Here is a 15,970-nt window from a genome sequence, read left to right on the forward strand (position 1 = left end):
TTATCAGCCTTTGACTTCCCATCCAGAAATGAACAATTAAGAGTCAGATTAGCAGAGGTGAAAAGCCCAGCCACAATATTCTGAGCAGCAAAATGATTTCTCTGAGAAGTGTAACTTGGCTGCCCTAACCCTAACAATAAACTGTGTTACATTAAAAATGGAGCGGGGGGGGGGGGGAGTAGAGTATTGGAAGGGGGAAAAAACTAATTGCAGTGAAGACAGGACAAATCTTTTTTAATCCCTGTTGTCATCTCATCGAAATCTAAACCTATTTGTATTAACCTTTGCTGACAGAGTCACATGATGGACATAATTTCTTGTAATTTACCAGCAGTAGATCTAACCTTTTGTCATCAAATATTCATAAAGGCACGATTCCCAATGATTTTCTGTCTCTTTAAATATTTACAGCTTGTTGTCTGCTTCCTTTTTGGCTGTAATTTGAACACAATTGAAGTCAGATGAAATTAAAGTTACATTTCTTTTGTGGATGAAATACCTACAGGCAGAGAAATAGGAAAAGGAGAATGCTGGTTGATCCCAGCATATGTTGTGCTGCAGGATGGTGGACACCTCAGCGAAAGAAAACCTGTTTCTGTCAAGCTTGCCAAAGGATTTGGGCTATGTCTATCAACTCTAACTGCTGAACTAGAAGTCCCTGGCAGATTTGACACAGTTTCTTCTGGTAACAGGGATAAGTACATTCTTCTTGCTTCTTATGTCACAAGACCACAGAGCCACTAATAAAATTGATTTGCAATAGGCTGTAATTGGTTTGATCCACTTCTCCAAGAAGTGAGAAGTTCTAGGGAGAAGCTTACATACCCAAGTTTGGAAGAACCACTTACTGGCATTTTGTAATACTTGAGTTTTATTTATAAGTAGATATGTTAAACATAGAGTCCAGGTTAAACTTTCCAGTAGGCAGGCCATTGGTCTTGAATTAGATTTTTAGAGAAGCACCTAGCATTCTAAGTATAGGAGCCAAACTCAGCTTCCTGTCTCCCGCTGCTTCTTTTCCATCGTTCTCAAGCTTTTAGACAGGAACTTTGTTTTTCCACATCCCCTAGCAATGAGTTATGGGAAGAAGAATGAAAGTACAAGTGTTCCTCAGATTGAAATTGGCTTTTGCTGACCTCATGGACATGTCCATGCAGTTTTCTTGGCAACAACACAGAAATGGTTTGTCATTGCTTTCCCATGGAATGTTTTTTGACTTCCCAATCTAAGCAACAGTCCTGGTTTCCCTGTAGTCTCCCATTGAGTCCTGTCCTGGTCTTACCCTGGTTAGTTGCCAAGACCTGACACCTATGCCCCTAGCTAACATCTATCATCCAGGGCATTGGTGCCCAGCCAATAATATCCCCCAAGACTTTCTGTGTAGCCCTCTCCTCAGCTGCTACTTCTTTTCAGCATTAAACTTAGTGATGGACAGGGTACCAAATCAACTGGGGGGAGGGGGGAGAGAGGGAGATGGGAGGAAAGAACAGTATAGTTTTTACTATGTACACATCCAGGTTTTGCTTTGATCACACCTATTTCTCCTCTTGCCCTGCCCATCTGCCTAACACATCTTCCAAGACCAGCATGCGGTCTGCACCCAAAAAGATGGTGCAGCATCTTTTAGTTATTATGAAGACATGTTGCTTGTATATCATGGCCAGTCAATAATGCTTCATTTGAGAGAATGTCCAGGAAGTGCCTGATGATAATATGCAAAAGCTTTCTCCAGAGAAATTGGATAATATTATAGCTGTAGATTTAGAAAGGGGACTGCTTGATACATATAGAATCTCTTCCTTTGAGAACTTTGAAATGGGGTTAAATTTTCAGAGACTTTTATCTCAAATTAAAGACAGTATCCCACCAAACACCAGGTGTTCATGAGCTTTCTGGAGGCATCTAGTCATCCATTGGAAGAAACGTGACTCTGGATTAAACCATCGCTTGGCCCAGTTCTTCTTATGGAGTCCTTGGTGCTCACAGACTCCACAGTTCAACCTTGAGCTGCAGAGATTCTCTCTTCTATTGGAGTTCTTTTCCTGTTTATAATAAACATTTAGCAAGTATTCACTGCTTTTTAGAGTTCTTGGAACATTTCAGTTAACTATCTCAGTAAACAAACTGCTAAGTACAAGTGCTGTGCGGATTTTGTTGTCATGTGCAGCAAATTCCCACTTCCGAGTAGATTCACGATAGAGGCGTCTTTGGAACAAACTTTTCACAGCGCAGTCTCTTGGACATTACATTGAGCCAATCCGGGTTAGCCCCAAATCAGTTATTTAAAGTTCTTGACATTTTATTCCACCAAAACCTTTGTCTGAAGAAGTGGCAGAACAAGAATATGCAAGTTTCAGCTTAGCAATTTGTAAAGAAATTTGAAATTCCATCAAGTCCCGTCACAAGGGCATGAGGCTATTGAATTTAATCATATTGTTTGTGAGCTGTTACAAGGTAACCAGCGTAGCTTGGTCATTTCCCAGGTGACCTTAGGGCCTTCATGTGCTGTTCAGACCATTTTCCCCATTAATAGCATTTTTAACAGGCAGAGGATGTCCTTTGATTTTAGTGTGACCTTCTCTGTTTTCACAATTCCAAAATGTTTTAAGAGGGAACAGGAACCTGAGAAATATAAATGGTAGGCATACTTTGGTCTCAATGAACATCTTTTGGTCAACTTGCCTTGAGAAACGTTTTGCTGGGATGGTGGAATTGACGATCTTTACTTATATTTACTTTTGCTTATATTGGATGTTTTGCTTCTTTTGGAACACTGTGACCATCTAGTCATTTTGTTTGTATTAAAATCATCCTTGTTATTACCATTATCATTTAATAAGAGTCCCTCTGCATCTACAGAAACTGTTTTAGAAGAGCAGAGAGTAGATGTGCATTGTTCTGAATCTCCAGTTTTACTGGAGGTTTGGAAATTTAACAGCCTGCGCACTGTTCAAAATAAATGAAAATAAGGATTTAGGATCCCTCCTCTCCCTCCCCTCTAATGATCAACGCAGCTGGGTTTCTGTGGTCTGGTGTGGTTAATTATTGTTTACTTACTTGTTGATTTTAATTATTGTTAGACAAAGACCTCATCAGCTTGAAGACATGGGCCAGAAGCAGATATTTTATCCAGCTAGCTCAGGCTTGCAATCCAGAGTAATAAACAAGGTTCAGACTGTCATATTAAGGTCCATGATTAAAGCCAAATGCAAGCTCCAGAGTATGCCAAATTCACTGTTCATAGAAAAAAAATACTCGGAAGGAGGTGCATGGTTATAGTTTGAGCTGTATAGAGCTTCAGCATTGACACGGTCTTGTTGAATGACTGGATTCTAGACAATATCTTGCTGCACAATACCTTGGTGCACCATCATGTATGAATATAGTATTTTGGCAGTCAAGGAATGAGTTACCCATTTATATATGGGGGTGCAGGAGAAGAGATTTTGAGGATTTTTTTTTTAAATGCCTTCAAGTCAGTGTTGACTCCTGGCGATTACCTGGACAAGTCCCTGCAGTTTTCTTGGCAAGATTTCAGAAATGGTTTGCCATTGCCTTCTTCTTGGAGCTGAGAGAGAGGGACTGGCCCAAGGTCACCCAGCTGACTTTGTGCCTAAGGTAGGACTAGAACTCACGGTCTCCCAGTTTCTAGCCTGGTGCCTTCACCACTACACCAATCTGTCTCTCTCTGAGCCCTTAAACTACTAGATCTCCTCCTCCTCCTCCTTCTCCCTGGAAGAAATAGTTCATGTAACTGACATTTTAGACCAACTATAGCTCTTCCCCTAATTTTAAGCCTTCCTAATAATTTAAAAAAGGGGTACAAAACCTGAAGCCTTAGAGTCCCCTCCACACACCCCATATCATGTGCCAAGTGATAATGTGCTGCCATCCTAGGTGATTCACATCCCTCCTAATGCCTGAAGTGTTTTTAGGGGGACATAGGATGAACTTGGGTTCAACATAGGTTGTTTGTTCTTTCTAAAGGCAAAGAGGGCAAAAGATCAAAGGGATTTTTTGTGGAATGCCTCAGAGCAAATGTAAAAATAGTGGTCTAAAGAAGCCATGCTGGCATTCCAACTCCAAAACATTGTTGTGTTATAACAAGTGACTTTGTTTTCCACTAAGACTTGGAGTGTGAATTCTACTCTTTGCTATCCATAGCAAAGTTGTCTTTAGGGGCAAAGTGAGCTGGAACGTTCCCCGTGGACAGCTTGTTCTCTTCCATTTAGACAACTCTTTCCCATTCATCTGCTTTCTGTTTCTCTCTTAGCCTGCTTTATGGCCGTGCCAGAACTTAGATGTGATCATGAGTAATGAGGATCATTAATTTACAGCATTTGCTGCATAGTGAGCCTTGTATTTGGAAGTGAGATTTAAAATTCCCTTGCCTTTATGTCTCCTAAACGTTTTACTGGTGGGTGTAATTTTGTTTAACTCCAGTCAATATGAAGGGTTTAATTTTATTTTATTTTTTAAAGAAGGTTCAGTTTCTTAAGTCATCTCCTTCTTCCTGCTGTCAAGGTTGGACTATTCCCTATGCGCTTTGTAAAATATATCAGTGCTTTGATTGTAACACATAAGTAAAAGAGATGTTCAAACATCAGTTTTGAAGTGATTGGTGGCTGTGCTTTCTAGGTGGCATCGATACCAAGGTTTCTTCCAGCGTGAGTGATATTGGATTGGGAAAGGAGAGAATGAAATCATGCTGGATCAGGCCAAAAGGCTTAATTCCACATCCTGTTTCCACAGTAGTTTCCACATTTCGTATTGGAGGAGGACAAAGGATTTAATTCAAAGACTTTGATGAAAAATGAGTACTTTTGTCCAGAATCCGGTGCTTGATTTGTGTGCTATTGCACTAGGTCTCCCAATTTGGTTTCTGTGTGAAATTACACATTTTGTGCTACCAAGTATGGTCACTGTGATCCTATCAAATGCTTGTCCTCTTCATGTGGTACTGGGTGTGAACATACATGAAAGAAAAGAGTGATATCTTGGTACCATCACTATCTGGATCAGTGTTTCTCAACCTTGGCAGCTTTCAGATGTGTGGACTTCAGTGCCCAGAATTCCCCAGTAGGCTGGGGAATTCTGGGCATTGGTCCACACATCTGAAAGCTGCCAAGGTTGAGAAACCCTGTTCTAGATACATCCTTTTAGTTGCCAGTTTAATTTTTCTCTGCATAAAATTTGTGAACAACATTTACAGGACTTTTGTGTCTGCGTACAAAAATTGTGCATGGTTTAATATAGATAGATATAGATATAGGACAATACAAATGATTGTCTGAATATGCAAAGTTTAGGCTTACTAGAGTGATCCTTGCACACATTCATTCTGTGGGCAGTTGATCTATGAAGAAGAATTTCTTGGCATTTCTGAATGGGCAAAGTGGGGAGAAACGGTAGTGAATGACATGTCATCTGCATGGAAATAGCCCTGTCCTTGGCATCCAAGTTAAATGCTTGGATGGCTAATCCTAAAGATGGAAATCTTTCAGATGTTTTAAACTTCAATTCCCATCAACTATTCCCAGCAGAACAATAGCAAGGGATTTGGAGAACTGCAGTCCAGAATATCTAGAGGGTGTTAGGTTGTTGTCTCCTGCATCAGCTGATGGAAAAAACATTATTGTCTCTGTAATGGTATGTGAGAAAGACCTTGAAAGACTGGGCAAAGAGGCGCTGCCAAGGGAACGGTCAGATAAGAGACAGCATAGCTCGCAGCTGTATAATGGGAGGAGCAAGAGGCTCAGACAGGACCCTCCTAGTTTCTCAGGCTGTAAAGGAGGTGGTAGGAGAATTGTACTTTCAGACGTGCAAGATTCTGTCAATGTAGCTTTACAGTAAAGTAGAGTTAGCTCATCTGGTTGTGATTCCTGTCTGGTTTACCCCACGATGCTGACATCAATCTTGCAAGTCTGAAACTACAATCTTACCCCCTCCTCCCCCCCCCCCCCGTCTCCTTTGCAGCCCAAGAGACTAGGGAGAGTCTCTTCTGAATCTGTTGCCCTGGCCATTATGCAGCTACAGGCTATGCCACCTCTTATCTGACCATTCCCTAGGCAGTGTCTCTTTGCCAAGTCTTCCAAGGTCTTCCCCACATACTATTCCAGTCTCAGACCCTGGAGAATCATTTTCAGACAGCGTAGGGCTAACTAGATCAATGCAATTATTTGATTCAGTCCAGGGTAATTTCTGAAGTCAACCTTTAACCTCCAAGGAATATCTTTGCTCCGGTGTATTTTACACCCACCTCTTTCCCATTGCATGATGTGAATCAAAGTTCCTGGGCCACCATAAATACAGACTTGGTAGAATAACAAGTTGGAGCATAACAATCTTGCTATGTTTGCACCTGTTGTTCTGGTTGCTGCTGTAAGAACAGACATCCTCATTCTGTCCAAGCAAAGTCTATATTCCAGAGAAGAAGAACTGTTGCTGATGATTAAAAAAAACAAAACAGAATTTGGAGCCTGGTTGTTTACTTTTCTCAACCCTAATGGCATGAACCTATCTGCATTTCTGGCTGATAATACAAAGAAAATGAAAATACTTATTTTTAAAGCACATAAAGTCAATACTAAAGGTGCTAGATAACGATGAGGGGAGATTTATTCTATTCTTATTTTAAATGTGAACCAAAGCATGGATTGTACTTTAGAACCAAGACATTAATCTAAACCCTGTCCCTTTTTTTTTTTGGAGCTTGAATTTCTGGAAATATGAGGCAATCCTTCAGTCGAAAGCAGACGTGGAAATGTATAGATTTAGAAAGACTGCACATAAAATGTTAATATTCTTGAAAATAACACAAAAACATGGCCTCGCCATAGTGAAAATGACTTGCAAAAATGCGTCTGAGTGTTGAGGCAACTTTTTGTTTTTTTACCAGACATTCCTGAAATGAATATGGCAATAGAATGAACTGAGCTTAAAATTTGATTTATGAGAAATTGAGAACAACCGAGTTTTCGCTCTGTCTTACTCTCTGGATAGGACAGGCATGTGGTATTCCTGAGCAGTCTTTTGCATATGTTCATATCAACTAATTTATACTTTTTTTAATGGTCCTAAAATGCAACAAAAGACCCAAGTCACCTTTAAGCTACTCATAGCAGTGAGGAGTCGTTCACCAATACTTCTCAATTCATTGACTTGAGTTCCAATGTCACAACTTTGAGACTCTCTTTTTCAAAATATTACTCCATGTGCCTCACACTTTCAAAGACTTCTTTGCATGATCATATTTTAACAACCTAAGACCTGTATAATGATCATGGCATTCCCTTAAAAATCCTTTAATAAGGAGCATGTTAGCGGAGACATAATTTTCAAGGATCAACATAGTTCCCACCATTCCCAGATGAGAAGAAACAATGCCCAGAAACCCAAATTCTCTTTGTAGGAAGACGTGCTTCTCTGTCTCTTTGAGTATCGGTGCTGTCAGGTGGCTTATATACTGGATTTGCCGTACGGCTATCCTTGTATTTTGTCATGAGAACCTGAGTTACAGTTGTAGGTTAAGAGATAATATTTTGCAGTGAATAATTTTGAATCATATCTGATCAGTATGTCCTCGGAGGTAGGAAGGGATCTGATGTCTTGTGGAAATTCAAAATTGGCCCCTACTGCATCCAATATCAACGAATACCTTGGTGTGGTGATACAGCAGACATCTATAAGAAGAGAGGTGTGTGCATACATATGTATCATGCCTCCCACAGACGTTCCAAATATATTCATCCAAGAGGCATAATTGTTAACTTCTGTGAATGGCAACGGCTTAAATTCCGGCCACAGCTTTCAATGCAAAGTTTGCTGTTTAGTCCAAATAGAACATGTTTCTGCAAATGCCGTGGCATTTAGCAGAGTCAGATGATTGGGACCGAGGCATTGTGGCACATCCCCGAAGACAATTCTTCCTTCTCTCTTTGTGTCTTGTACAGAAAGGCAACTAGAGTTTGCAGGCCATTTTTGGAATACAGATCTGTAAGAATGTATTTTCATGCCATCTTGATTGTATTGTTTTTAAAAAGTTTTCGTTGCTTGTTGGGCAAATAAAACGGACAGTTCTGCTACACAGATGCAGGCGCGCTCAGCTGTCTGGAGGCATAAGATCAGGAAGGAAAAGGCCCTATCCAGTGGCTGATTGTTCCACTGGATAATTTTTTTTCAAAATGGAAATGCGTTGAATTGCCTTCAAACGTTTGACGGTTTGATCTTGGGGATTGACAGCAAATTCTTTGGGCAGGCTCAGAGAGAAATCGTTGCATACCATTACCCCATATTTGAATTTTATTACCCCAAAGAAAAGGCCTATGTTGGAATCCCAGTGATAGATACATTATTCTATCAGATGTGTTTGTTTTCATTGTTGCTGGGGAAGGACGCTGAATCCATTCTAGGGAGCAGATAGGAGAAATACTTTACTCTCCTTGGAAATCATATCCCACATATCTGAGGCTGTTCTACAGCTTTTGTGCAATGAAACTCTAGAATCCAACAGGGCCGTCCCCTCCAGCTTATAATTGGGTCACCTCAGACATGAAACATATAATCACCTGAGCCATTTGATCCCGGTATTCTTTCTCACAATCAGACAGGAGCAAAGTGAGCTTCAGGTGACCTTATCATGTGACCAAGATCAGGGGTCACAAAGTCTAAGCTGCTTGTCAAGGTGGCTCATTCATCACCACTGTGATGTAACTGACAAAGTGACAAATAGACCTGGATTATAAAACTGCTGTTTCACTAGTTACTCCAGAGCCCTAAACCTTAACTGGTGCTATAAATTGTCACCTGTTGACATGTAGTGTGACCAACAAATGGTTGGTGCAAAGAGAAGGACAAAAGCTAGATTTATCATAAATTGCTAAGTTATTAATAGAATAGTAGGCAGCACTCAACTTATCAAATGGCAGAATCTTTCTTTCTCTTATTATTTCCTTTTTCTTCTTTCCAACCCAATGAAAACAAGGACTTTCCTTCACCGCTAGCTCATACCTTGCTTGGCTGATCTCGATCCTGCCATGATGGGAATCAGTCTCTTTATTGACTTTCTTTGCATTTTTATTTTTTCTGCATTGTTTTTATCATCCTTGACTATGTTCCACCCTTGTCTATTTTATTTTATTATTTTATTATTTTATTTTATTTTATTTTTTATTTTGCCTTTCTTTATAGAAACAATATTCCAGCCTCTGGTTCATATTATTTGACATTTTCTCACTTCAAGTTTTAAACAAATTTAAGCTTATTTATAGAGCAAGCCAAATCTAGAACTCAAAAACTTACTCTGAGTGCTATTTGTCAACGAGAATGTGGGAGTGTATATATGGATATGGATATGTGTGTGTGTGTGTGTGTGTGTATGTATGTGTGTGTGTGTATGTATGTATGTGTGTGTATGTATGTATGTATGTATGTATGTATATATATATATATATATATATATATATATCCTTTGCTTCTCCCTTAGACAACTGTAGATCTTAGTCAAGAAAGGGGGAGGCAGAATAGTGTTTTAAAATAAATGGTTAGCACATTAGTATAAAACCTATTGATTAAAAACACCAAGCATAATGTTAGTCTGACTGAAGCACTGCTGAAATAAATTTATCCCTTTGACTCTTGCATTAACCTTTTATTGACTGCTTGCATACCCATAATTAACACACACTTTAGCTAAAGTGGTTAATTTTAGCATCGTGACCAGTGTCTCCCAACACGGTTGATAGATCCAATCATCAAATGTATGTAAAACATCCAAGAAAATAATGGGTGGGCTCCTTCAGATTCTAGAAGAATAGCCATCTTAAGTTTGGTTTAACTGATGTAACCCCACAAAGGTTCTTGAGGCAGTAAACTGAACTAATTTATCTGGCAGCTGAAGCAAGAACCAATTGTTTTATTATATATACAGTATATATTTCTGAAACAAGGAAAACACAGTATGGTCAGGCCAACTCTTTGGTTTTTTTTTAATTTACAGAAAGGTTTTTTTTTTTAACGTATAACTTCTCTAATCTGAAATAGCGCACCCATTCTTACCACTAAATTGTGCTGCATGGATAATTTCCACCTCTCAGTACAAGTGTAATGCGTGCTTGGGGTAGCTTGAGTCTCTTGGGGAAAATCAAATTAATGGTAGAGGAGGAAGAGATTCATAAAATGGTGTATGATGAGATGACAATGAATAGATAGGAGTGTCTCTCCCTGATCCATTTTCTAAGGACTTGAGATTATGTAGCAGAATTTATGAGTAATCCACTCAAGATAGGCAGAAGAATGTATGGTTTTACATACTGTATAATGAACTTAGGGACCGTTGCTTCAATACGTTCATGAGAATGATAAATCTATTACTGGCTATTAGTTTCTATGGCTGTATAGTGGAAGAGCAGAACTTGCATGAAAAACCTTTGATGGAACTCCTGGAGTCCTTCCAGAAATTGAAATGGTAATTTTTAATGTTACAAGAGAGGAGATTATTAGGGGGGGAAACTGTGGGTGGAAATATAACTCATTTACTTTAATTTTTCTGGAACCTGCACCTGAAATCTCGTCTAGTGTTGTCTTGGTCCTACCGATGGTATTTTGAATCCTCTTTCCTTTTTGGAGTTCAGGTCCTGGAAAGATAATCAAGGCAGCTCTTGGCTTGGAGAAAGTTGTGTGTGTTTGTTATACTGAATGCCAGTTGCTCTTAGATAACAAGAGTCAAAGAGATGTGGCCTGTCCTATTATGTTTAGAGGATTCTGGAGATTTCTGGCTGGTTGGTGGGAGAAGTAGGAAGTCAGATGGGATGAATCTTCTGGGTCTGGTCCTGTTAATATTGGCTTTTCCAATGTCTGGTATTTATATTTTTAAAATTGCTTCAATGCCCACAAATTACCGTTGTGACTCACCGGTCTGTAAGTAGGGCGGTGTTGTTTTTATCAATAATTTGCAGATGAGGAGTTAAAACTATAATACAGAGCTTTAAGATAAACTGGTGAGTTTATCACAGAGATCTGTATTAGCTGCTTCCAGACTGATAGCCTTTTACTCTTTCTGTTCCACAAGCATAGCTAGAAAATACTTACCTATAATAATATAACTATTATTATTCTTGAAATGATACTTTTCCAGCCAAAACAACAGAGCTGACAGAAAAAGCCTTAACATAGTCAATGAGAAGGTTTTCAGCTAATAGGTCTTTCTAAACAACCATACATTTTGAGTGTAGGTGAATTTCAACCCACATGATGGGGCCATCATTGAAAAGCCCTTGTTCTTATTAACATTCACTGAGCCTCTGGTGGCTGAAGAACTGAAGGTCTGAGATTACCAAAATATGCTAATGTATTTAGAAAACTTTTTCATCGAAATGATTCACCTAGAGTATCAAACGGGAGGGAGAGACAGAGACGCAATGAAGAAAAAAACGGAATTAAACATCAGTTAGCTTCAACCTTTATTGTCTTCTCTGCATATTAATAATATACTTTAATTTAGTAAGGTGGGGAGATAGGAAGCTTCATGCTAAACTATTTGCTCAGCAGCTACCTTGAGGTCCCTGCGCACAACACAAATCCTCGCTTTTTCAACATGGCACAGTCTTATCAAAGCCACCATTTAATATTTATGTGAAGAGGATGCTCCCAAAAAGAAAAAAAAAAGTAGATTGTGTTCCATTCATTTGTATTTTAAATAAATAATGAGAACATTGAACACATTACTCTTTTCTCAGGGCCCGAGGTCGGTTAATCTTACTATTTATGAAGTGATGTGCTACTTTATGGTGCTTAGTGCATGTTAACAGAGGCTATTATCACAGCCGGATGTGGGACAGAGAAGATATATAGGAATGTGATGTGTTAATACTGTCCTTGTGCTGTAATGTACGATGGATTGAGTGCAGGGGAAGATGGAGCTGCAATTAACCGCCTACCAACATGGGTGTAAAGTTGACATATGTTGTCTCCTGAGTATTGCACGGCCATCAATAATTCCCAGGAGAAAGATGACCCCTTTCGAATAGGTTTTGTTCCATCCTTTTCGCAAGGGTCAAAGTGGCCAAAGGATTCCATCCATTAATCATTTGAGTGGTGTTGAAAGCATTAATCGGTTAATTGTTGGGGCCAGTCCCTGATCTCCCCTGCTGCAGATGAAGATGTGGCATTTTACTTATGTTAGCTTTGGCACAATCTTTGCCCCTCCAATAGTCTTTTGTAGATGTTGTCCTTTTGAGCTGAAGCTGAATACTTAATTAATACTAGAGGAACTTTGGATGACGTTCTACTGTACCATTAACACGCAGTGGTTTTAAATATTCTTGGAATAACACCAGAGGGGAATGGCAGTCAAGTTTCTATACATGTGAAATGTACAAAACACCATAACCAACTTAACGACACGTCTTAAGTAGAGACACATCTTAAGTAGAGACATAACCAACTTAACGACACGTCTCAAGTAGAGACACATCTTAAGTAGAGACATAACCAACTTAACGACACGTCTCAAGTAGAGACACATCTTAAGTAGAGACATAACCAACTTAACGACACGTCTTAAGTAGAGACACATCTTAAGTAGAGACATAACCAACTTAACGACACGTCTTAAGTAGAGACACATCTTAAGTAGAGACATAACCAACTTAACGACACGTCTTAAGTAGAGACAGGGACGAGGGTACCAATTTAGACATTGTTGCTAATAGTATACAGATATGGATTAATGATAAGAAGTGTAATAGAAGAGATTTATTAAAGAATTCCAATATGGGAGCGTCCTTCCAGATGTTACTGGATCCCTACTCTGAGGAACGCCAAACAGTATGGCCAATGATGAGGATGCCAAGAGTTGGACAGGAACCTTTGGTGGGTCTTTAGTGCTAGATGGCAGTTGAATATCGACAGAAATGGCATTTCTGCTCTGGGGAACGCTAGAACCCAAGGATCTCCCACAATGGGTTATATACATACCACTTAGACCAGTGTTTCTCAACCTTGACAACTCTAAGATGTATGGACTTCAACTCCCAGAATTCCCCAGCCAGCATGGCTGGCTGGGGAATTCTGGAAGTTGAAGTCCACACATCTTAAGAGTGCCTAAGGTTGAGAAACACTGACTTAGACAAATGTACAGACACGTTTGGCAACCTTTGAAAAGAAAATTACAAGAAGCTCCCTTCCCCTTGGGATTAGGGTTGTGCTCTCAAATATCTGCCCAAGTTCCCTTGATCTTAACTGGATTTACCCCAACTGTGGGATGTCGATCGTACGTAAGCTGGCCTTTCCCCCCTCCAGGTACATCAAACTATCTTTGATATCAATCTCAGCCTGCACGACTCTTGTGCCAGTTGAAGCCGATGAGAGTTGTAATCCAGAATTTTTATTCCTAACAGAAAGCAGCATATCAAATCCAATCTTTATTACGGTCATGGACCAGCTTAAAAAAATATGGTCATAGAAAGCAGCGTAGAATGTTTTAAAAATAAATAAATAAAACTGGACAAGGCTGGATTGCAGCAAGCGGTGGTAAATTATGCCCAATGCTGTGTCTAAATTATTTACTTCCATGTCCCAATAATCCAGTTTTATAAAGGACTGCTTATCTCTCTTTTTTCCTTTTAAATCCATACGAATAACTCACCCGACGTTAAACTTTAGAATAATCATTTTCCCCTTTAAAACCACAAGCAAGCTGTTTAGAAAAAGTGTGTTTCTAATGTATTCCATTATCCTTAACCATCTCCTCTTCTTCCTCCTCCTATTACAATAACCAAAGCTGTCTTCAACCCTTTTATAAGCATTAGATAATTAGCCAGCAGTTGGCAAATTAAAACACACAGAGATATAAAACTAAAATGGAAAACACTAAATGGCTACAAATGTCCTAGTGCAGGAGAACTAAATGGCAGCCTTTATTACAACATAATCTTATGAGATGTGTCGGTTTACTACTCATAAAATCTTCCCGCACAGGATTGCAGATTTAGTTACTTATTATAATTAAGCTCCAGTCCTATTGATGAAGATCCCATTTAATAAGAAACAGTGTAATTCAAAGGGTTTCTCTGGGGACGTAGCAAACGCTAACCTCTTAATTTAATTTTGTTGAAGTTTTGCCCATCTATTCATCAGCAGAAATTGTTATTAACCTTCATCTGCATTCGGCCAGTCCCCTACTTCTTGTTCCTTTTGCCAAAGCTGATAGACCTGTAAATCTCTCAGATTTACAAACCGCATCCTGCAATATTATTTAATCTACCCCGTGACCTTAGCTCAATAAATTTAGTTTAATCTCTCTCAATAATCTAGTAATATCGCAAAAACTACCAACAGAGCCATGAAGCACCTACTCCAGATAAGATCTGAGATAATGAAAAAATAATTTGCCATCAAAATGCGGGTGGATTGGCTTTTCTTTGTGAATGGCCTTCTCTCAGAAAGTGGAAGCGTGCATCAGAAGAAGGAAACAGGTTTTATATGAATCAGACAGTAAAATATATCCTTTGACATCAGTGAGATCTAAGTTGGTCATTCTGGCCTAATTGATAGAAGTGGGTCTAAGCATGATTAAGTCTGGATCCAACACATGTTGTCTCTTCCTGTTTCCCAGTACACTTCTGAAATCTCACTTTCCGTTTTTTGAAAAATTTCTCTCGCAAAAGGGGCTTCTTTATTTCCCCCTCTCCGTCTCAAAATGCTTTAAACGTGGTGATGTTTTGAGTTTCTCATCCTGTTGCAAGCTGACAAAGAATGTCGCTGGTTTTTATTTGTTTCCTGCTGAAGTCTTTCCCTCTGAAGTCTTCTCTTAAGATTCAAATTAAGAGGCAAGCAGGTAAAATTGCAAACCCCTGAAAAGACAAAGAGACGTTGAAAATTGAACACTGACGTTATGCCTTGAGTTCCTCCTATCTAAGAACTCTGTATCTGCTCATAACTACACATTACTCCTCTTTGGGGGGGGCGGGGGAAGTGCATGATTTCTTTTCCATCAAACTGAATGTGTTCCTCCGAGGGAAAAAAAGTACAAAATAAAATTTCTGCGTAGCACCAATCTGTTTGATGTATTTACTGTAGGTCGCCAGAAAGTTGCATCCTAAAAAATTAGATCTTGGACTGCTTCCAGTAACTCATTTCCAATCTTTTTGATTTTAGGTGCCATTCGCCACTTTCAGAAAACTTATCCGAGGATGAGAAACCCAGATGCCACCCTTACTGGCAGGACGGTGATCCTAGGATGCCTTTACCTTTCAATCTTGATGATATCATATTTGAACTGCAGATCCTTCTGGAAGATCGGAAGTTTTATTAGAAACTGGCGAGAGTCCCATTGCTAAGAAACGCGGAAGACGGGCAAAGAAAATGAAGAAGCCAGTTGACTGGTTTTAGAGTTTGTGATATTCAGTAGCATGATCCGTTCAGAAATTAACCAAAAAGGACATTACTGGAGCAGGATTATGAAAAGAAGATTATCTGAGATCTGTTTTGGAGGTGAAAAGTCAGACAATATCCATACCAGGGGGCATTTCAGATGGATAATGAGAAATAAAGGGCCAACTTTATTATTTTTTTTAATGTATGTGTTTTTTGTCTTCTGTTGCATAACAAAGAAATTTGCTCCATGAATCGGGAATAATATTATTGCCTACCTTAAAGGATTGTTCTGAGCTTTACAACAAGATAAAGATGTGAAGTATTCAGTTCATTTTGTGTGGGGAACCATTTTCAGTGCAAAAGAAATAAAAATAAAAACGGGCACATTTGGAGACCTGTGACACCCTCATGGAACAACAACTTTTTGTTGGCTTCACTGTCCTTGATTACTTATACAAATATCATCATCATCATCGGGGGGAGGGTGTTGGACACCTTCTTTAAGGAACCAATATAATATTAGTGCATATGTATGTGTTTTAATAAAAATAAAAATTCCAAAATAAGCTGATGTAATGGTTTCAGTCATTTGGGA

General features: G+C 39.2%; 1 protein-coding gene across 7 annotated transcripts in view; it reads left to right on the forward strand.

Moving 5' to 3' along the window:
* Positions 1-15,932, forward strand: part of FTO (FTO alpha-ketoglutarate dependent dioxygenase) — a 198,491-nt gene extending 182,559 nt beyond the window's left edge. For 6 of the 7 annotated variants that reach the window (XM_088136144.1, XM_088136148.1, XM_088136147.1 and 3 more), the window contains one exon: positions 15,157-15,932. In XM_088136144.1, coding sequence (XP_087992270.1) covers positions 15,157-15,313 — 157 coding nt within the window. In that variant the 3' untranslated portion in view covers positions 15,314-15,932. The remainder of the gene's footprint in view (positions 1-15,156) is intronic. The other variant, XM_088136145.1, reaches the window with a different exon arrangement.
* Positions 15,933-15,970: the final 38 nt, after the last annotated feature.

This window comes from Python bivittatus, unplaced genomic scaffold, assembly GCF_059951505.1.
Source record: "Python bivittatus isolate LINGU-HERP-01145 unplaced genomic scaffold, Pbiv_v1 ctg000190_np1212, whole genome shotgun sequence".
Classification (NCBI taxonomy): domain Eukaryota; kingdom Metazoa; phylum Chordata; class Lepidosauria; order Squamata; family Pythonidae; genus Python; species Python bivittatus.